Source organism: Mus caroli, chromosome 14 (assembly GCF_900094665.2).
Source record: "Mus caroli chromosome 14, CAROLI_EIJ_v1.1, whole genome shotgun sequence".
NCBI lineage: Eukaryota > Metazoa > Chordata > Mammalia > Rodentia > Muridae > Mus > Mus caroli.
This window is the reverse complement of record NC_034583.1, coordinates 108,320,144-108,343,377: the sequence shown is the minus strand read 5'-3', so window position 1 is coordinate 108,343,377 and position 23,234 is coordinate 108,320,144. Positions and strand designations below refer to the sequence as shown.

At 44.5% G+C, this 23,234-nt stretch overlaps 2 protein-coding genes across 2 annotated transcripts in view; both read right to left on the bottom strand.

Moving 5' to 3' along the window:
• The window catches only part of Hs6st3 (heparan sulfate 6-O-sulfotransferase 3), a 697,861-nt gene extending 691,170 nt beyond the window's left edge, over positions 1–6,691 (bottom strand). The window contains exon 1 of the mRNA XM_021182252.2: positions 5,844–6,691. Within this exon, the coding sequence (XP_021037911.1) occupies positions 5,844–6,547 (704 nt within the window). The 5' untranslated portion in view covers positions 6,548–6,691. The remainder of the gene's footprint in view (positions 1–5,843) is intronic.
• On the bottom strand, positions 5,850–8,387 carry LOC115029229. The gene is made up of 2 exons (XM_029468772.1): positions 8,259–8,387; positions 5,850–7,256 (listed from the first exon to the last, which is right to left on the bottom strand). The coding sequence occupies exons 1-2, from the start codon at positions 8,385–8,387 to the stop codon at positions 6,558–6,560; spliced, it is 828 nt and encodes a 275-aa protein (XP_029324632.1). The 3' UTR covers positions 5,850–6,557.
• Positions 8,388–23,234: the final 14,847 nt, after the last annotated feature.

Sequence of the window (23,234 nt, the reverse complement as noted above, 5' to 3'; positions counted from 1 at the left end):
ATATATATATATATATATATATATATATATATATATGAGTTTCCTGTTTAATTGCTTAAATAATACCCAATAAACTATTTTATAACTCTTAAAGTCACATTAGGTTTTGGCAGTCTCAAATTATTTAATTCATTATCAAGCACATATAGCTTTCAAATGCTGTACTTTCTGGTTGTCCCTAGTCAAAGTGAGATGATAATCATTAGCTTTGTAGTATCATATAAGAGTCTAAGATTAAGCAAAACCCCATTGTTGGCTAAATTTACCTATCTTCTAATTATCTCTCAAACACTTCTGTTTCTCTGAAGCTGAGCCTATCAAAAACCCCACAGTAACCAGCAGGAGAGGGCAAGGGATACATCGTATGCTACAATTAACTGCTTGCAGTTTTCATCCTCCCCACTCAAAAGACCAAAGGTGTTTAACCTCTTCCTGACTTGTAGCAAATATTGGTAATTCTAGGCAGAGAACTCTCAGGGAACTTGTCATGAACTCGTTATGTGGATGTGGTATGCAGACAGGACAAAGCCTTATCTGTTCAGTTGTACGCTACACACAAACCTTGTGGTAACAAAATTAACCTTCTTGGCAGTTCAACCTTTTTAATTAGAGGAGACGGCAAACTGACTGTGCTTTCTAAAGCAGGGCAGGCTGTGATATCCCAGACTCTCTGAATCAGAGCACTGCAGAGGAAGTATATTTTAGCGTGCTGTCTAAAGGCAAAACAGGACGAGGTTTCAAAGCAGTCCTGTCTGTTTGTCCCCTTGTTTGTCTTAGGATGAGTTGCGATATGTTTTCCCATCTTCTCGTTTTGTATTTATTAAGAAAACAATGTCATTAGTGAGCCTCACTGTTTTGATCTTTGAATGTGTCAAACGGTCTCTTCCTTCCAATTGTACTTTACCGACGTCCCCTAGTAGAAATGTTTACGAACGCTGGAGAGCTGAGTGGATCATTTATAAGCTCACTTGTTCTTTTCAGTTCATAATATAGAGAAGGGGAGAAGACACCTTAAACACAGCTTAGATTTGAACCAAGGCCTCTTAAAGTAAAAGGATGGGTTTTTTTTTTTCATCATTTCATCATTCAGGAAGGAATTTCATCGCAGTTAACCAGAAGCTGCTGAAATGCTCTCTGCTGAGGACAAGACCACTTCACAGAGGTCGTGCTCGCTGAAGACAGCTACCCATTTTATAAAACTCTTTCTCAAGTTGAAATCCAACCAAGACTCATCCTGGCTCTACATTTGGGGTTAATACAAAATGCATCTCCCTCACCTTCCTAGCCTTCTTCTTTGGAGCACTGAAGGCAGTTCTAATGGTTCTCCTCAAGTTCCCATCTTCACTGTAAATATTAACCAATGCCTTCAGCTGCCTTGAGTGTGGCTTTCAGGAGCTGTCAGTCAAGATGAATTGCCATTTGCTTGGAAGCTTTACTTCAATTGAATGCAAAGAAGACGCCTGAAGGCTCCTTTCTTTCTCTTTTACTAGAGCTTGTGCTTGAACACCATTGAAGAACCTGTGGTCTACCTACAGCATCCTATTCTCTGATCTCACACACTCATCCAGGTACTCACACACACACACACACACACACACACACACACCCACACACCCCACATATCATGGAAGTGGTTCTGTGGTACAAAGTGAGTCATAGAACCTTATCATCCTGACCACAGTGATTAGCTGAAAAAAAAGGCACACGGTCCAAGTGAAATTAACCAGAGGTAATTTCTCCGAGTTTACAAATTGGAGCCCAGCAACGGACTGCTTACCTCTTTTCCTGAGGAACATTTAGACATGAAAACCATCTTCCTGACTCATGTATTGGGGCGCTTCCCTAGAACATGCACAGGATGTGGGGAGAAAGATCCCATGTTTCAAGTCATTGCTAAAACCATCTCCACACTTTCCTGTTCTGTTGTATACTTTCATCCGTCAGCAACTCTCCTCGAATTGAAGTAGGCTTATATCACTTGCAGCCCAGAATACTATCTATTACCAGATCTACAGGACATCAGCCATCCTAGTAGGATCAATAGAGCATGAGTAATAAAAGACAACGATCCCTTCCTCATCCTACAGAGGGATATGGGAGAGCATCTTCTAGAATCTTATAAGAAAAAAGATAACGATACCCACTTTCAAGGTTAAAGCTACAGGCAGGCTCACACAAAATGGATGCTGCTCAAAACTCCACTCCCAGACTATCAGAGCTCCTGACATATAAGTAGGTTTAAGTCAGTCTTCTCAATGGCACATGGACAACGGAGAAGTTACAATAGTCAAAGCGTTGGATACAAAGTCAAAATGAAGACTTGAATCCCTGAAGGACACTGCAGGAACACCATCTCACCTTCTCAGTGTTAGAATGCTCATCAAAACTGGGGAGTGTGTTATCTCTGCAGTGGTTTTTATCTTTTTTTTTTGTCATAAGATGCTATGATTCCATCCATACTCAACAGTGGTAAAGAGGATCCTCCCTAAAAGACTGAGTCATGCAGATAAATGGGAGGAAATGCAGTAAAAAGGAGAACAGACTGGGGAGAGCACTCTCTGGGGCTTGAATTCAGGACCCCAGTCCCTGTATGAAGTCAGACACCACAGATGTAATTCCAGCATTGGTGAGATGGGAGGCACAGGCAGAAGAATCTTTTAAAGCTCACAGGTCAGTTAGCCTGGCATAGCATCTGCTAACAAGAGACTTGACTTGTAGAGGCAAGGTAGAGGCGAAGAACTGATACATTAGCCTGTCCTCTAACCTGCACAAGCACCCTATGGCATGCACATGCCCAACCCCCTCCACCAACTCTATGCCCACACACACACACACACACACACACACACACACGGGATTTTAAAAAACGCACAAGACAGTGAGAAAGGATAACCCACTGAGGAAATAATAAAGGGGAAAACATCACATGCAAAAGAAGAAATCCTTAGTAAGATGATTTTAAAGGTTGGTTTCCTATCCAGTCCCAACCATTGTTTGTGTCACATTCACCTTTGAACCACCCCCAGGATCTTGCCCCTTCCTGGGCCTATGAAATCCATATGATGTGTCCTTTAGTTCCCCATCTTCCCTCGAAGTCTGCTCTCCCTCTTCTGGCTCTAATCCAAGCACCCCCCCCTCTGCTCTCACTACCCAGTTACCATATACACAGGTATTAAAAATTAAGTACACCAGCATATTGTGCTATAAATACATACTATGTTATGTATACTATAGATTAGCTATTTAGTTGTCATAACAGCTATATGGGACATTCTAAGTGTTACTTCCATTACAAAGTAAGAGAGAATGTGCAACTCAGACTCGGGAAGAGTGTAACTTACTCCTAGTACGGAGAACACTCGAGATCCACTTTCTTACAACTCCAGGGTCTTACATTTACCCATTACGTGAGCCACAAGGGCATTGATCCTTAAGAGAAAGGGGGAGTTGCTGCCAAGAGGGGACCAGAAGCAGAGCGCCCAGGGAAATAAAACCAACAGGCGTTCCTCCGCAATTTTGCTTAGAGTCAGCCCTATTTGAAGTAGAACCTTGTTCCCATTATGTAGCAATAGATTATCTGCCATTTTGCATTGTGGAAATGTATCCTGCATTATCCAGGCTAATCTTGTTGACTGTAGAATGCTGTACACAGACATTACAATGACAGACAACTAATTCAATCTTCTCTGCCAGCGAGATGCTACTATTAATGTCTCTTCAATTCCTTCCCTATAGCTTTGGATGCAGGGCACTTCACATATATCACAGCTGTTCCTTCCTACAGTACGTGGAAGGAACGCCATTGAGACTCACTGGGGAAAAGAAGACAAGTTGGGAAGAAAGAAGGTTACACAACGCGACACAAAACGCCACAAAATGGAAAGCAAAGCCAGCCCATGAATGATGATGACCTCATAACTTGTGGAGCAAAAAAGGAAGGGATGTCTATGAGCCATGGGTAAACTGAGAACATTAGTCGCTTCAGATAGAAACCACATGTTTAAATAGTCAGGGTGAGATTTTCCTGTGTCAGAGAGCGCAGAGAGCGTGCACAGCTCCTAGAGAAGAAGACTCAAAGCTTGTGGCCTACACCAGGCCTCAACAGCAGGACCCTCCCCACCCATCCAACACCCGACTACTACACAACTCCCGTCCTCCTTCATACATGGAAATCTTCATTCACTCACTAAGACATTGCTCTGTTTGTTTGGGGGTTTTGGGTTTTTTTTAATACTGACACTCATTGAAGGTCACCAGGGGTTCTGATGTGCTGATGAAAGACTCCAGTTTTACTATAATGGACAAAATGAAACAGGCTCCCAAACTCTTTGGGATCAACCAGGAATGTCTAACATCTAAATCAAAGGCCACTCCATGGAGTGATGATGTAGAGCAGAGACAATCTCACTGAAGTCACGTGCAATGTAGTGGGGAGATTGAATGCAATACTTAATTTAGACGTTTTAAGCTGAAACACAATGGTGGGCTTTAAAACAGTGTACTCGGTGTACTATTAAAATATTTACAGGTGTAAAGCCCTTCAAGTGCACTAAGGGAAAAAGACTATCAGCTTCTTATTCTATCAATTTCTATCAAACACAGACAGTAGTAGCTGGGAGATAAAGCATTTAAAAACCTGCCAGAGTAAAAGGAAAAAAAAAATCCTATAATGAAAGTCTGCTCGTTCTCAGAGAAATGAAGTAGAATTAGATGCCGCAATCGTGGCAAAATTCAGAATCTGGGCAGTTTCCAGTAAATGAAGCTTCTCCGTAATGTCAAATGCAGAAAGCTATCTGATATCAACATATTGAGCTGACTGTTTCAATTCCTATTTCCTTACACCAAATTGTTTAAAACCTTTGAGATAAAAACTTCAATAAAACTAGTGTTCTGATCTTTTAATATTTTATTCCCTTGAGCATGTCAGATTAATCTCCAGATGGCAATGGGCAGAACGAGCCACCAACCATGTTCTTAAGCCCATGCTTCTCTGAAGGAACAATAATGTAATAAGCAGCTGCATTGGCAGCAGAGACCACAAACTTTCTCAATCCTCAACAGCAGTACTGTTTTTAACGGCTAGCTTTCCTCTCAGTCCTTAGATCTTTGTATCCACTCAGCACATACCCAGGCACACAGTAGCCATTTAACAAATAATGTTTAAATAAACTGTTGGAATGGCTTAAGGGGGAAAGAGGCAGGCAGTCTTACGAAGAACAGCATGAGTCCAAATCCTGGCATTGCCCAGCAACAAGGACCATCTCCAGAATTAGGGTTATCACAGTGGAGCATGATTTTGCACGTGTAGATCTTCAAAGCGGCATCAAGAGGATTGTTCTCTAAGCTGGCAAGCAGCCACCCAAGAGCCACTTAGAAGGGGATTATGTTCCAACCATACCATCCCTGAAAAACTAGGTGTGCACTCCCGGATCCCCTATTCTTTGGATTTCCACCACATAATTTAAGTTCAAGACTCGACCTCTCTGGTCCAACCCAGACCCTCGACACCCTAGTTATTCCATAGCTGTTCTTTAGTGTCTGCTCCAAATACCTCATCACACAATGCTAGGCACCTTGCAGAATGCACATCAGGATGGCCGTGGACATGGCTGAAGTTGACAGGGGGTGGCAAGAAACAGTGAAGCATAGGAAAGAAACCAACTCAAGACAACCACCCCCCCCCAAGGTGGGTATCCAGCGGTTTCTCGCCCTTCACCCAAATTCTCTGCCCACCCTTTGGAAACCACTGCCAAACAGCAAAGGGAGAGCGACGCGGGAATGGCGGGGTCAGGACTTGGGGGAAAGGAGTGGGGTTCAGGAAACCAACAGACGCGGGACAGTACCTGGTGTGGCTGTGGTTGCGGGGACAATCCTTCTTCTCCATGATGGCCGGCACGCAGTTGGTGAGCTCGGTCCAGTCGGCATGCAGCCCGCAGCTCCAGCCGGTGGAGAAGCGGGAGAAGAGCCAGGTCTCCTTCTTGCCCGGCCGGTGGCAGGTGCACTTTTTCTGGCCAGCTTTGCAGCTGCATGGCTGCTCCAGACGAATGTTCTTCACCAGGTGCCGGCCGAATGTGGTGCCCCCGGTCTTCTGGATGTGCAGGAACACGATCACATCCCGCCCTTTGATGTTGAAGTCCACGAAGCGGGTCAGGTCCTTGAGGGTGAAGTTGAAGCGAGGCACGAACCGGGGCAGGGAGCCGTTTTCGGGAGCCTCGGGGTCCGGCTCCTCCTCTTCTTCCTCCTCCTCTTCCTCCGGGTCCCCCGGATCCTCATCCTCATCCTCGGGAGCCGCGACCCCACGAGACCCCTCGGGCGGTCCCCGGGGTGGCGGTGGCAGCTGGGGCCGCCGCTCCCACTCATCAGGGGGTGCTTGTGCCCGTCGGGCAGGACTCGGGACAGCGGGCGGACGGGCCTCCCCGGAGCGGAGCTGCTCCCCGAAGTTGGTGCATGAGCTGGTGCAGGAAGGGGACACGTACTGGTACATGATGACCACGAAGAGGAGAGTGAGCACCGGCGTCAGCAGCCACTTGTTGAACCTTTCATCCATGGTCCCGTTCTCAGGCCGGCAGGTGAGGTGGCTGCGGCGGCAGCGGCGCGATCGGGCGCCTGCTCGGAAGTTTCGGGGACTCCGGGGCGCGGCTCGGAGCCCGCCGCTCCTCCATGCCCCTGCCGCCGAAGAGAACGGCTGTCTGGCTGCCCCGCCGCACTCCGGGGTTGGCAGAGCCCGGGCCTACGAGCGGAACCGAGAAGACGGGCGCCGGCGCCGGCGGCTGTGGCGTGAGGCTCCTCGCGATCCCTGGGGCGCCGGGCTCCAGCCGGCTCCTCTTGCACCCAGACGCGGCGCTCTCAGGCGACACGGAGCATCCCGCCGCCGGTCGGTAGACGCTCAGGCGCTGCGATGCGAGGTTCGGGTCCCAGACCTTCCCGGGGCAGCTGCGGTGGCGAGCACAGGAGCTGCATGAGGCTCGCCAGGGCGCGGGCCAAGGGCGAAGGCTCGGCCCGGCCCCGCAGCCCCAGCCCTCCGCGTGCACCGCGCCCCGCACCTTTGCCCGCGGGTCCCTGGGCGCCGGGAGCCCGCCGCAAGTTTGCAAAGCCGCCCCTCGGCGGCGGCGAGCAAGACGCCTCTGCGGAGCCGCCTCCCGGGCGAATCGCACTACTGCTCCGGGTCCGCCCGCCCAGGCGCAGGCAACGCGCACACACTCGCTCACGCGGGCTGGCACCGCCACAACCCGCCAGCCGGTGTGACAGGAGCCCTGCTACCCGCAGCAAAAAAACCTGCCCTAGGTACGGAGCATGCGCCAAAGCCTTCCTCAGCCCCGGAGGAGTTTCCAGGGGAGGAGTCCACGGCTCCGCGGGGCTCGCGGGAGGCAGCTGGGGGTGGGAATCCCTCCAGCCTGGAGCCTAGGGAGATCTGGCAGAAAGGCTACCGCGGAGCGAGAACAGGCCCCATGGAGGGCGTTGCTAGCGATGATCTGATTCCTCTAAATTGCAACATTGGCAGCTTTCTCAGTATGAAGAGTGGACAGAAACCTGGTTGGTCTTGTTTGCAGGAATAACACCCCTATGGCAGAAAGTCTCATGCAGACTAAACAGGCGGTTGCTTGTCCTTCCTCAGCAGGGTACATAGGTTCCAGACTTCATTTACTGCCTCCCCAACATGGTCAAACTGATGCTCAAGTTTGTTCCAAGCTTCTTCAGCTATGAACTTAGTGGGTCCAACACTACAACTTTATTCAACCAGCAACCATTAAAAGGCCTGCTCTATAAAGAGATTTGTGTTTGCTGCGAACTCCATTTCCATGGCTCCAAGATGCAGCCCTGCAGGATATAAGTCCTAAAATCCATTCCATTAACACAAAGTGGGCTCTTCGATGTTCAAGACCCGCCCTTTTCCCACCCAGTAAGAAGTAACATCAGCTTCCCTCACCCCTGATCCACAGTGAAGACCTCCTTCGTTGTCCACAGAGGTTTTCATTAAACTTCTATCGAGTGTGTACATTTTTAATTTGCCCCAGAATCCAAACTTCTTCGCTTAAATACACTTTATGATTTTTCAGATAATGCATTGATAACACCATTCAGTTCACATCAGTCTGGAGTACCAGCTAGGGCTGATTTCCAAGCTAAGAGTAGCCCTGTCTTGATATTTGGGGCAATGCAGTGTGAGTTCCTGACCCAGACACTAAAGGTGTCCCCAATAGTTACCAGAGCCACACAGACCCCAGCTGTGGTCTCCCTCACCAGTCGCACCAACCTACTGTCTCCTTGGGGGCGCTATGCGGGACTTGTTCCTTTCTGAGAGCAGTGTTGGCCTCTTCTGTCAAGTCCCCACGTACAACCACCACTTCAAATCCAGATCTCCTTCTCGAACACCAAAGCTTGCTCATCGGAGGTTATTTTTATTGTTCTAGACAGGTGGAGTTCTTCCCAACAAAACATTCTCCCTCTACTTCCACCCTGTTCTCAACTTTATGTGCAACTGCAGGACTGAGGGATGTCTATTCTGTAGAAGTCCAGGTTCCTAAGTAGGGTGCTAGATACAACGACTCCACTTCTCTAAAGCTTTTTGCGCTCTTTTTTTCTCTCACTCAAGTTTAAATTCCTGGTAAGGACATCATATGACACTCCAAAACAAGGAATTGTGCTTTTTTTAAAAGCAGAACCCAGTAAAACCCAGCAATTGTTTCCTAGATGCATCGAATTGACAGGGACGTTTTTTAAAGGCTGGAGATTGATTCCAGCCTTAAAACGCATGCACGGGTCCTGGGTTTCGATTTCCAGAGCTAATTTATTCTTAAAGCTGGACATGATGGCCAGTGCTCCTAATCTCAGCATCTCTGCTAAGGAAGCAGAGTCAAGAGACAAGCTGATCCCTAGGACTCTGATAACCAGCCAGCTTAGCCTACTGGGCAAGTTCCAGACCAATGATAGACTCTGTCTCAAACAAAAGGTAGATGGCATTTGAGGAACAACGTTCCAAGGTGTTCTCTGGCCTCCACATGCACAAGAACACAAGAACACATGCTGGAGTGGGGGTATTTCACTTCAGGTAAAAAGAGAGAGAGAGAGAGTCATTATGCCTTTGTACACTGTTTTATTGGAGAAATATCCTATTCTCTAGAATATTCTTAGTGTCCATAGCTAAGTAGAGCCTTTATACACAAATAAGTAGTGGGAGTGTTGGTGGTTATCTGCAGAGTGGAAAAGCACTTTCCTACCCATCTTCTCATTTGCTCCTCAGAGCAGCACTCTAAGGAGATTCTACAAAAAGAAGATGGATAATATCTCATTTCTGACGTGAGGAGACTGAGCCAAGGAAAGCCAGGTTAGAGTAAAGTCAAAGCTAGAAACATCTAACACTCTGAAATCCATTCAAATCACCACCCAAGAAATCCACAGAACAACAGAAACACAGCTCCCAGTTTCCTCTCTCCCCTCCCGAGACCCTGGGAGGCAGGAGGCAGGCAGAGACAACAGCATTGCTACACAACAATTAAGTTGTTCTCCCTCTCCCTATGGCTTGCCAGGCAAAGCAGAGCAATTTCGCATCCTGCGATGTTTGGGTATCTAGTCAGAGTTTCCAGATAAACAAAGGGAAGACAGTACCGATCATAAATCGACTGTGTCATTACTAAAATAGGTCATTTATGAGAATTTCAGAAGAAAATGTTGTAAAAATATAATAGTCATGCTGTTCATAACTTGTGTGTCCATAAGCATGTCTGCCCTCATAACAGTATTCAAAAAGCATCATCCCATAATCCTATAAAAATCTTTCCTGTTATTGTGGTTTGTACCTTCAGTAAAATAGATAACAGGGTGCCACCGTTTCCTTGAGATAATTGGTGGAAAACAATGCACAGATTCAAGGCAATTGCATAGATAATTCAGGCTGTGCTCAGAAACTCGTGTCTAATGATAGGTAACAACTGTGGATGGGTAAACACTGCGTCTGTCCCAGGTGTGATCTCCCTAGTACTCCAGCAGAACTTGCGGTAAACTTAATCAAAGCTCTTAAATCCTGCAATAAACAGGCTTCCTTATCTACGAGGGCAGACCTCAAATTCTGGTGAAAATGAATAGAAACTTTCTAAAACTGAATGCTCCCCAGGTGAAAGGAAAAACATATTTGGATTCAGCTTACTATAGTTACTCCACGATGACACCAGCTGGCAATTGTTTCTGGCTAACAGATTGCAGCTACTATGATTCCTACATAAATTATTAAAATAATAAAAGTAATGTTTTCAAAAGCTTTCTGCCACTTCCTCTGCCAGTCTAGCGAGTAAGCTTAACACTTAGCTGTCTGTGAGGCAGTGTGTTCTCCCAGTTTTATGCCTCAACGAGCTTTACTGATTATTTTCTTGCCCAATTCTTTCTCTACCTCCACTTTATTTTTTTCTTTCTTCCTCTGTTTCTTTCAAATACTCTCAAACCTGTTATCAGCATTGCATGCCCCCCCCACTTCCAGGATTCAAACTTTTGATTAGAACAGTCCTCCTTTAATCAAGTTCAATTGGGAGATAAAATTGCATCCCATCTTCTTCCTTTTCCCGTTGGTACAAGAAACTGCCTTTGAGAACGGTGAGGACACCCTGGGGAGATGGGTGATCCCACTGTCCCAGACAATGTTTAGGCCCCTTGCATTTGCACACAGGGATGCAGAGATGTGCACACCCTTCAAAGCAGATGGAAAACAAAATATCTCACACCGCTGATCGGTGATACGAATCTCTCTTTCAAAAAGGAGTCGGGGCTGGAAAGAGAAGATGGCTCCGTAGTTATGAGGACTGGCTGTTCTTCCAGAACTGGGTTGGATTTCGAGCACCACATTATGTTTGTAACAAACAGTCTACAACTCCAGTCCCCGGTCATCCAGCAGCACTTCCTTCAGGTACTGCAGACACAGCTGTGCACAGACATCTGTCCATGCACATACCATTTTGACACTGAAATAAAGGAGGAAAAGTGTTCTTGTCCACTGAAATGACTTCTTTCTTGATTTTGTAAACAAGCCCTGCCCCCCACCCCAAGTCCCTTGGTTAAGCAGTTTTCAAGTAACACTAACTTTTTCCGTAGGAAGTTATTAGAAGCATTTGTAGTGTCCATAGCAAGTGACAAGATGAACTATGATCTATACTACATGTACTCCAGTTCCCTGCATCACTGGGACTTTGAGGTAACTGTGCCTTTACATATTGCATTTCAAAATTCCTATTTCTATGAATGGCTGATTTTTTTTTCTTTATTGTATAACCTTCTTCACCCACCATAGATAGCAGCCTGTCAAGGAAACATGGAAACTGCTATCTGTATGCATAATATATATTCATTAACTCAGTATAATGTAAGTAAATGTACGAGTGTTTTCATAGTAGATGTGCAGTTATTTCTTCAACAAGATTGAGCATTTACCATATCGCTTCGGAGGCTTGAACTACACCATCAACCAAGACCAGTCAAAACAGGCCTTTATGATCCCTACATACTCACAGAGATGGTAAGTGATGAAGAAAGAAGAAATAGATATAATTAATCATATATATATATATATATATATATATATATACATATACTGAGATGCATACATAATGTATAAAGTGCCAGGTACATTTAGGTATTTGGCTTACATTGGGAAGCAATGAAGATGACAACACTTGCCCTCCAGAATTTAAATGCCATAAAAACAAAACCAGTACTGAAGAAATTAGAAGAAACTGGGAGATTGGTCATATTAAAGCTGGTGGGGTATTATTAAAAAATTAATTCTGAGAGAGGGGAGAGGAGAGAGACAAGGAAACATGCAAATTATGTATATGTAGTCAATTGGCCTATTTTATTTGGTTAGGATAGACTCTAAGTGGTCAAATGTAGAAAACGAGTTAAGTGATCATTCCAGTAGCCCGAAGAAAGAAGGCAGTGGCTCCGGTAGAGACAGCAAAGTAGCAGAAGAGGTGATGGGAAGTGGCCAGATGGTTTGTATTTTTAAGATCAAAGAGTTCTTCATGTTCCGTGATGAGTTGACGTTTGAGTAAGAAAGAAAAAGAAGGGCTGAGGATGCCAGCAGGATTAAGCAACTGAAGGATGCACTGCGGCTGTTACCAGTGGGATGACAACCAATCTCACTGCAAGTACTGGAGAATAAACAATGAAGGTGATGACAAGCGGCACTCAGGCGGACAGGGAACGGAGTAATGGTTCCTGCAGCCAATTCCAGAAGGCTTAGGCTGAAGCAGACACCCGAGAACAGGGCTTGCTGCGCAGAACAGTAAATATGACTCTGCAGTTGAAAAGAACTTGGGAGGCATTAGGTAGAGCAGGACCTCAGATGGGGGGATTGAGGGCAGGTAACTAGAAATGTGACAGTGGATATAAAGAAAGTCCTCAGAGATGTGTGGCAATATATAGTTCATGAGCTCTGGGAATCAATTGGAAACGCTTGAAAAGAAAGCAGGGGACGAGGTCAAGAAGCCATTGTAGTTGTCCAAGAAACCGATGATGGAGACCTGGACTAGGGAGGCCGAGGTGGAGAAAGTATAAAACCACAGGCATGGAGTGGAAAGGTGTGGGTTGCCTCATTTCCCAACAACAGAACAGAAATTTCCTGCAGGATCGCGTTGTCTGGGGGAAACTGAAGCTATTGGATTTAAACAGAGCTGCCATGTCTTTGTGTTTAGAGTGCATTGTCAAAGTCATGGCCCTCCCTCACTCTCTTTGGCTTTCGCCCAAATCTATGCCTGGGGTCCTCTGGCATCTCGGCACTGGCTGAGGGAGTCATGGATCACAGAAGCCTCTGTTTTCTGTGGCGCTCCCGATCCCACCTGGACTCAGGGGCAGTCCCTGTTAATGTCCACCGGCCTTCCAGGGTTCGCTGGGAAGGTTGTCTGCCAGCTTTTCCTGCACTCTGACGGTCTTTTCAGGGCCTCACTGGTAGCTAACCCAGTGATTTTCCCACGAGCAGATGCAGCCCTCTTTACCAATAAAAAAAAAATATTTTAACTTCAGAACATTTAAAAACATCTGCTGTACTCCTTATTGACAGGCAACTAAAATGCGTTTAGTGCAGCCATGTTAGCGTGTTTTCCTTAGAATAAATACATTGCCACTAATAGAATTTGAGTTAAAAAGCATACATCATTAAATGTGAATAAAGACTGTATAACTTTTTCTCCAAATGTACTAATCTAACCTTCAATCTAACTAACCTTCAATGCATGCATGATTATCTTCCACTACAACCTGAACTTTTCTGGAAGAGCAAACAGGATGCTTCAAAAATGTGCCGCGTTCATGCAGGAGCCGTATATCTCTGTATCAGAACAATTTAGTATATTGAGGGACCAACCGAGAGAACAAATATTTTGAAATAGTCCCTTTAGATGGTAAGGAAACAGAAGAGGGCACTAAATCAGGAAGAGAAGAAATCAACTGGGGGGGGGTGAGCAGAGATGAGCAAATGAGAGCTATGAATAAATGGCGTGCATGTATGAAGATATCACGGTGAATCCCACCGCACTCTATGCTAACTGCAAAGATTAATCTGAAAAGTATAAAACCACAGTGGGGACAGCCAGTGGAGAAACCAAATAAATCGCTGGACCCAGGGTGTGGAGGTCATGTTTGAATTCTATATTAAAGACAAAAGTGTGTTAGTTCTAACATCAGGTAGCAAATAGCAGTGACGGTTCCATAAGCGTTTGTTGACAGAATCTGTGAAATACCAAGAAAGCAATTGGTAGGGTCTAAAGGACAAAAGAGGAGTTCAATAAAAAGAATAATAGAAGCCGAACAACTAACGAGGAGAAAAGTATTCCAGGGGTGGAGTCAGAAAGATTTAGTGGTTAAGGGTGAAGGGGATGGGGGGGGAGGAGCACTGAAAACGTCTCAGCATGCTCTGCCTTGGAAAGTGTCTCAGACACGCTATCATTATTATGGACGGCAAAACACGTATAGGATTAGGTGCAAAAAAATAAAAATAAATCAGTATGGGTAATTATTAGATCTCTTAGCAAATTAAAATGTTTGCATTTTCCAAATGGGTTTGAGTTTCAAAACGTTTACATTTCATTTTAACAAAGAAAGCTTTGAAAGTACTCTTCAATTTTTCTGCAGCCAGAGAGATAAACTTAGTTTAATTATAAGCTGGGGAAGGGAAAGCCTAGATAGAAGCACATTTTGCAAAGACTATTCTCTCTTTCTTAATGTTTCATATATAAATCAGGATGCAGGGCCCCTTGCTTGTGCATTGGCCACAAATCTTATTTGTCTCTAACTCTCTCTACTACAGATATATAACCCATACATGTGGATATATATTTTCAATCCCAAGAAATCAGATATCTAAAGTGGCTTCTAAGGGATATTTGGGGCAATTGCTGTTTGCTCCATTAGCCCAGCAGTTTTTCAACAGCACAGAAGGCAGATGGTCTGCAAGCTCCCCAAGGACAGACATTAAGTAGAACTCTTACCTTGTTACAGCTTCAGCACTCTGCATAATGCCTTGCACCTAGTAGGCATCTTAGCAACCACTCCTCCTAATGTGCCAAGAAGATGTTAGGGAGGCGGCTCCGTGGATAAAGTGCTTGCCCTGCAAACCCGAGGGCCTAAGTTTGATCCCTGGTCCCATGTTAAATCTGGCATGCTTTTACAAGGCAGTGAATCCTTGTTCTGGGAGAAGAAAAGTGGGGAAACAGGAAGAAGATTCATAGAGCTCGCTGGGCAGCCTGTCTACCGTTCTACAGGAGTTGGTAAGCTCTAGAGTCAATGAAAGTATCCAAAAAAGGAAATAGACAAAAGAAGCCATCAATAACTAGCTCTGGCCAACACATGCAGAAACTCATACATGCACTCACATACATACATACATACATACATACACACAAATACACACACGCACACATACATACACACATGCACACACATACACTCATACACATACATACACACATATGCACACACATCAATAAAAATAAAGAAAAGAAAAAAGGAAAAAAGATTGTAAAATAAGCAAATATATATTTCTCCTCTTAACTCACCAAGCAAACTTCACAGGCTCCCTGCCATGGGGTGCCTCGCTTCCAGACCCTGAGAGCACGTATACCTTATCTAAGGGGAAGTGAGTCTGGACTCCCTTGGTAAACCATTCAGTGTGTTCTCACTCCTGCTAACAGGCTTTTTAGTGTAACCTTTCCCTACCAATTAAGCTGATGCTCCCAGGGAAATGTCTAATAAATTATACCACACAAAAACAAAATCCTATTTTACATATATATATATATATATACATTTATTTATCAAAATAACCAGTCACCTTCTTTACAAGTATGTTACTTATCTGACAAAATTCATTATAGTCTAAATGTTTAAAGCAAACAAACAAAAGCGAAAACAAAAAATCAATAGTTTAGTGTAACTAAACTACACCAGCCCACGGAAACCCAAATCAACATCCTACACACAGCTCAGCAGTCCATACCCATTGTTTTCCAATTAATTAATATAATTATTTGTTTTTAAAGTCGTGCTGTGAGATTCATGGTTTTTATGCAATTAATTCGTAATTGTTCTCCAGACACCCAAAGTCATTGTACTTTTTCTGCACAAAATGTCATCTCAGAGCAGTTGTTCTTCTGTTTCCTCCTCCATGGACTGTAGAAATCTACTCCATTTTCTGTCCTGCAGTCGCCTTTAAGCAGTTAGTGTTAGTTCTTCAGAACAGTGGTTAGTTAAACGTTCTTGTGCGTTTATAAGGCAATGATACATCATTTAAGTGTCTAAGTCTAAGGTGCTGTCCTGATGTAGTAGATGTAAAAACATCTCATTCCTCTGGAAAAAGGAAACTGACACATCTGTTGCTGGGAACTTTGTTGTGAGGAGTTCTATTTGCTAAATACCTGGGATGGCAGAAAGGAAAAGACGCTCCTGCTCACAGGGTGGCTGGCCACTTACCCAATCAACAGCCCACTGGCAGAGGAGACAGTGATGGCAGCCAGGCTAGAACCTTGCCAGTTCACTTTCCTAGATGCACACGCACACACACATACATACATACACATATACATTCACATAAGCACACATGCACACACAGTCACACACACATCCACACATACTACACAGACACACACCACACAAACACATCCAGACACACACTCAAACACATACACACACATACACACACATCACATGCACACACAGTCACACACACATCCACACATACTACACAGACACACACCACACAAACACATCCAGACACACACTCAAACACATACACACACATACTCATATATACACTCACATAAGCACACATGCACACACAGTCATACACACATACCACACATACCACACAGGCACACCACACAGACACATCCAGGCACACATCACACACACACATACAGACAGACAGACAGACAGACAGACAGAGACAGAGAGACAGAGATAAACAGAGAGACAGAGAGACAGACAGACAAAGACAGAGAGACAGAGACAGAGAGACTGAGCCAAAGAGAAACAGAGAGACAGAGACAGACAAACAGACGGACAAAGACAGAGAGACAGAGACAGAGAGACTGAGCCAAAGAGAAACAGAGAGACAGAGACAGACAAACAGACAAAGACAGAGAGACAGAGACAGCGAGAGTCAGAGAGAGAGAGAGAGTCAGAGAGAGAGAGAGAGAGAGTCAGAGAGAGAGAGAGAGAGAGAGAGAGTCTTCCGTAAAGCAAACTGTATTGTCCACATGATGACTCAGCCTTCTCTTCCACACTCAGCTGAAACATCCCTTCTATAAAGGGTCTGGACCTGTATTCCACACACACAGAGTTCATCATCTCCTCCAATTTGCTGGTTACTAGAGCTGCGTGACTCAATTACCATAGTGTACATTTAAACTATCTTATGTGAACTCCTAGTGGAGTGGTATTCTTCTTAAATTTTTATTACATGTGTCTGTTTCTGAATGTCTATGGGTGGGCTTGAGTGTGTCATAGTATACACATGGGGTGTGTCACAGTATACATGTGGGGTGTGTCACAGTACACATGTGGTATGTGTCACAGTATACATGTAGGGTGTGTCACATATCTGGGGTGTCACAGTATACATGTGGGGTGTGTCACAGTATGAATGTGGGGTGTGTCACAGTACACATGTGGGTTGTGTCACAGTATATATATATATATGGGGTGTCACAGAACATGTGAAATGTGTTATAGTACACATGTGGGTTGTGTCATACTATACATGTGGGATACATGTAGGGTATGTCACAATATACATGTGGGGTGTGTCACAATATATATTTGGTGTTTCATAGAACATGTGGAGTGTGTTATAGTACACATGTAGGGTGTGTCACAGTACACATGTGGGATACACATGGCGTGTATCACAGTGTCCATGTGGGGTGTATCACAGCTCACATGTGGGGTGTGTCACAGTACACATGTGGGTTGTGTCACAGTATACATGTGGAATGTATTATAGTTCACATGTGGGGTGTATCACAGTATACATGTGGGGCGTGTCATAGCACATATGTGGTGTATCACACTGTCCATGTGGAATGTGTCACAGCACAGCACATATGTGGAATGTGTTATTGTACACAAGTGGAGTGTGTCACAGCACACATGTGGAATGTGTCACAAGACACATGTAGAAGTTAGAGACTATTTGGTTCTCTCCTTTGAGCATGTGGATTCTAGTATGGAGTTTTTTTGATTATTGATATGTGTATTGATCTAGTTGAGAAAGGCAGAATTCCAGGTTGACTCCAATGACACTTCTCTTATCCCTTCCTATGGAATGTCCACAAAAGGGACTGTGTAGGGTATTACTCAGACTGGGGTGTTATGATATGACCTGATGTAATCAGATGAGACCTTTCAAAGCATAATATGACTCCATATGGATTCAGAGGAAGAAGTTAGTGAGACGCATTTCTGCTGACCTTGAAGGAGAAGCTGGAAGCAGCCTGTTGTGGGAGCTTCAAGGCAAGGAGATGAGGCAGGGCATGTGGGAGCTGGGAGTTATCCTCACCAGAAACAGGAAAGAAAATGGGTCCAATCATTTACCTGAAGAAACTGAACTCTTCCCAAACCTGAATGATTTTGGAAGCAAATTTTTCCTTAGCACCTGCACATGGGAAGTTGGTCAGAATGAGATCTTGATTTTAGCCTTAAGAGACCAGACCCTAAGTGGAAAGCCCAGCCCTTTCACATCCAGACTTGTCCCCTGTAGGACTGTGAATCCATAAATGGTTTTTAAAACTGGATTACTCTGATGTTCATTTGTTAATATTCCAATAGAAAAGTACTCACTTAGCACCTTGTGCCTAGGAAAACAATTGGTGAATTGATGTTTCATTTGAATTAATAAAGGGGAGGATGAAAGAAAAGAAAGAAGGGAGGGCAGGAGGGAGCGAGAGAGGGAGGAACAGGAAGTGGAGGGGGGAAGGGCAGAGAGGAGGAAATGGAAGGAACAGTCAGGAGACCAGGAGATGAGCTGATCTTGACTGCTGGGTCTTCTTGAGCGGTAGGGGTGACACAGACACATTGTGCTGGCTTAAACTGGTTTCTCTCTGACCATGTTTCCTTACCTCCATCCCATCCCTCATTCCTAATCTTTCCATGACCCTTTTGTCATCCATACCTTGACTCCACTTGTCTGTGAGAAAAGAAAGACATGGCCTTAACAACTGTCAGCTGGTATACAGCTTCCAGGCTGCCAGCTAGGCCACAATGGTTTCCTAATGAATATAAACCACTTCACGCTGTGTTAACATCAGCTGGGGACTCTCCATGGTTACAAACAAGACAGAGACAAGGCTACTTCATAGACATGGTCAGAAACAGAACAGAAACATAGACAGAGATCAAAGCAGAGGCACCATGAAGCTATGGAATGAGGATACAGTCCCCCCCCCTCACCACCCCATGAATGGCCCCACTTACAGTCACCTCCCCATTCCTCCTGAGCCTTAAATTAGATCCCATATCCATCTTCAGTCGCTCAGGGAATCCCAATCCAAACCCTGTTTGAGTTCTTCCTGAAATAACTTGTCACCTTCCAATCTCATCCTATGACCATCCTAATATCTTCTCAAGGCAAGCCACAGTTCCCCTGTGTTATGAAGTATTCCTAAGAACAACGAGAAATAAACTGATTCTTGTCTTAGTGTGCTTCTGGTGGTCCCTGCCTTAGTGAGCCTCTGCACAACTGTGGGTAGCTATATTCATCATCCATTCAACACTGGGAATGTTTAACAACTCGTTCTTAGGATGTGTGAGGCAAAGTATCTGAATCCAGGAATGTGCATCAATAGGTCAAGTGCCATTGTCGCCAGCGACAGCACCTGAGCCTTGTCTAGAGCTGGCTTTGCTCGGTGGTGACTCGGTATCAAGCCAGAGTGCTGGTAATCTGGTCATACAGCAATGTATAATTGCTTACTCTTCCCTCTACCCAGTCGCCCTCTCCATTCCATCCCCTAAGCTCCAAAGCACAAATCTTGTTTGGACTCTGCCAAACATTATATGATGGGCAGGAGCTGAAATTCCTGGGGTAAACAAACATTGGACCACATAAAGTATGTAAATTTGGATTGAGTCCGAGGCTGGAGTGTAATGGCTGTTGGTTTTATTTAAAAAGAAGATGTAAAATGTACCTATGGGTTTTGCTAAGAATAAAGGCATAGTAGAATCAAGCAAGTGAAAGGCTGGTCAATAAGATATGTGGTTGAGGCAGACTTGGATTTGATTGACACTTCAAGGTTTGTTCCAGAAAAAAACCATACAGAGAAGAACCTGATAGGGATCGGAGACAATGAGTCTTTGGGTACCGATTGCTCTAAACCAGAAAATCTCACCTTCTGATAAATAGTGAGTGCTCTTGGGAATGTTAAAACAACTGCTAGCCTCCAAGCCATATTCCGGGCTTATTAAATAAGAATGTGGGGCACAGGAAACGATGTTTTAAGCAGTCCATATGGTTTCACCGTCAAGCCAGGGCTGAGGATCACAGCCCAAACAGAAATGTCCAGCCTTCTCCTTCTCCACCCCACTGCTGTCTGCCTCTTCTTCTGTACAAAAGGTCCAAGCACCCCCGCATGCAGGTCCAAGCACGCAGACAGATCCTGATAGCCAAGCTGACCGATAAGTACTTAAAGGGTCAGTGTGATAATTTTCATGGTAGCTAGTGGCACTATGTTTTAGTTGTGTCTTTCAAGACTGGGTGTGCGCTTCTATTTCGCCATGGTCCCCCACGCCCTTTTAAATCGAGGTAGGAAGCTACAGCTTGTATTCACGTCCTCATGGGAATCCACAGTCAGAGATCACACTCCTCTCTGGATCTGCATTGTCTATGACTGACTCTCAATAGAGGCCTTTCTATGACAGAACGACACCTGATTTCCAAATGGCTCTGTCCCACCTCACCCAGCACCATGCTGAAGGTCAGGTGACTTGTACAGGTCCATAATGATTTGAACTCCACAATTGCTCCCTTTACTCCTCCTACAGGTTCTCAAAGCTCCATCCCCACTCACTCCTCCGCCCACGCAATGCCTGCCCTGCCTAGCTGTCAGTGCAATGAATGAGCACCCCCATGTGGTCTTGGGTCAAGCTGAATACAGCTCCCTCCGTGCAAAAAATCAACTTCATGGACAGCGCTTGTATTTTATCTTTAAAACTTCAGGGTAGTGCTTTCTTTATCTTATTCCATAAAATATTCCATAATATTTTCACGTGCTTTAAGATGTTTTTGGTTATAATGTCTGTATTAAAATGATACCCCAAGCACCTGTGTTTATCTCCCAGTTTTGCAGGATCCTGCATGTTCTGCCTCTGATTTCTATTAGCCTATTTCAGAAGGAGGCTACAAAGTCACACTATATATTCATATCATATACAGGAATATATTTGTAACATTTTCTAAATGTTTCTAAAATCTAGAACCTAGCTTAAGACACAGAACAGCTGTGCCCGTGAAACTCCTGGCCCCACTCCGTCTGAGCGTCCCTCCCAGCTGAGAGTGTGCTGTTCGAAACTCGGATTTGCACTTTCTTTCTCTGCTTTTTGCTCACTTGCTTGTTTCCAGAGCTGGGGACTGAATCCAGACCTTGAATGAAGCTCTGCAGTCAGACTCTCTGCTTTATCTCCTTTCTTTCTCCCTTACTTTCCTATTGCAGCAGTACAGGGACCATGGGCTTCAATCAGGGCGCTTCATGGGCGGGGAGGGTCTTCGCAGCTGGGGTTCACAGAGGCTCGACATGTGCTATACCACTGAGGTAGCCCTAGCCCAGTTTTTTAGTGTTCCTGCTTTCTTTGTAGTTTTTAAAACTGTTTATGCCTTTCAACAATGCATCTCTTCTTTAATCGTTTTGGGTTTGTACCAGAAGACTCAGCAGAAACACTTCTAACCGCTTCCCTGGACTTGCCTTTCACCAAACTGTGTTTTCTGAGATTCAAACCAGGGGCATTTGTAGCTATTGTTCATTTATTTTCTTTGGAGTTTTATTATGTCTTTCAAATAGTGTTTCAACTCTGAATTTATTCTTTCTTAACAGAGTACACAGAGCCAATAAGAAAGCTAAGAAACAAAAGTACAAACGGAAGGAGTCATTTTTTTCTTAATGGCTACTTCTAATTACCAACTCGGGTTATATACATTTCTTAGATCTTAAACAATTAGCATTGGGCAATTCTTTGAGAAAAAGACAGCAACATTAACCCTGCCCTGTGCGTTATTTTTAGGTCTTTAGAATGTCATCTTGGCTGATTTTCATAATAATCTATAATAATTTAGTTACTGAAATAAAAGATAGTGTTCCCAGGCGGGGCTCAGAGTTTTCCATAGTGGCTGTTGAAATGTTCTATTGCCAACTTTACTTTCCAATGTTGTACTATGGAAAGAAAAATTTACCTACAAAAAAAAAAAAAAAACATGGATTATAAGAGAAAACTCAAGCAAAAGAAAAACCAAACAATGACAAAAAGATGCTGCATTTGATGAGCGAAACATGCATTGTTCTGTGGCTATTTAGTGAGCATACTTGAAATGTAAGACATTATTGACTAGGCTGTAGGTGGGGTCCACAGTGAATAGCATAGAATTCCTGCCTAGGGAAGGCTAACACATACCTGCTATAGAAAGCTGGCTTCCAGACAAGGCAAACCATTTTCCAAATTCTCTGTGGCTACCCACATGAGACAGGTATGAGATTAGGCCCAGTAACACTACATTGAGGGATGGCATGAAGCCTATAAGGTCCACCCAACCCCAAGTTGTCCAAGCCCCCTCCAGGATCTGCAAGTTTTAAATGGTTTCTTTGTTTCCGACTGTGGCTTCTCAGGACAAGTTCACTGAACATCCACCTACTTGTGGGGCTGTGAGACAAGACAGTGGGTGGTTGGGGACATGGAAGAATGACAGATTTCAGAAATAGAAATTTAAAAGGTAGTAACTTCAAACCAGAAAGTCAGAGAAGGCTTCAAGAGAAAGGGAGCCCCTGGGCTCTGGAAGACTAAGAGGGCTCTGACCCACAAGTAGGATGGAAGAAATGGAAGCAGCTTAAAGCAGAGATGTGCACAAGGTGCAGAGCTAAGAAGGGGACCTAAAGGACTCTGGAACAGGACCCAGCCGCATGGGTTGATATAATAAATAAATTGCAAACACATATACACGTGTGTGTGCACTCACACATGCACACTGCCTGTTCAATGGTTTGGTTGGAATTACAGATAAGACAATGACACCCTGCATTCCCTACTAATATTGCTTGGAAATGCTTATGGGGTTGTTGTCCCCTTCCTCCAAAAGTCCTACATATCAGTTAGCTCCACACATCTTCATCAACCCCAACCGGGACCTACTTCTGTTAGCCATGCATGTACTGCTGATAACTGCCTCGCTACCCTCTTAGCTTTTATCAGATGTTCCTTTCCTCTTTGCAATATCAGGATCCATCTGGTTCTCAGCTCTTTTGTTGAACTCCTTACTGAGCTGCAATGGAATCCTAGTATATACAGATAAAATTAATAAAAATAAAAAAGGGAGGAACAGGAGAGGGGAAGGAATCAAAGAAAGAAGGAGGGAAAGAGGAGAAAAATGAAGGAAAAGAAAAGAATGCCCCTCCCTGAAAATGATGTTAGGAAGCAATACACCCACTGTAAAGCCAGTGAAACACCATAGTCATGCTTTTCTCTAAACCAGGCTCCAAACTACATTTCAGTTCTAGCCATAC

Coding starts and splice junctions, on each gene's coding strand:
- LOC115029229 (XM_029468772.1), bottom strand. CDS start 8,387: ATGAGCAAGCTTTGGTGTTCGAGAAGGAGATCTGGATTTGAAGTGGTG. Junction 7,257..8,258: donor ATAGCGCCCCCAAGGAGACA/GTAGGTTGGTGC, acceptor TGCTGCGGGTAG/CAGGGCTCCTGTCACACCGG.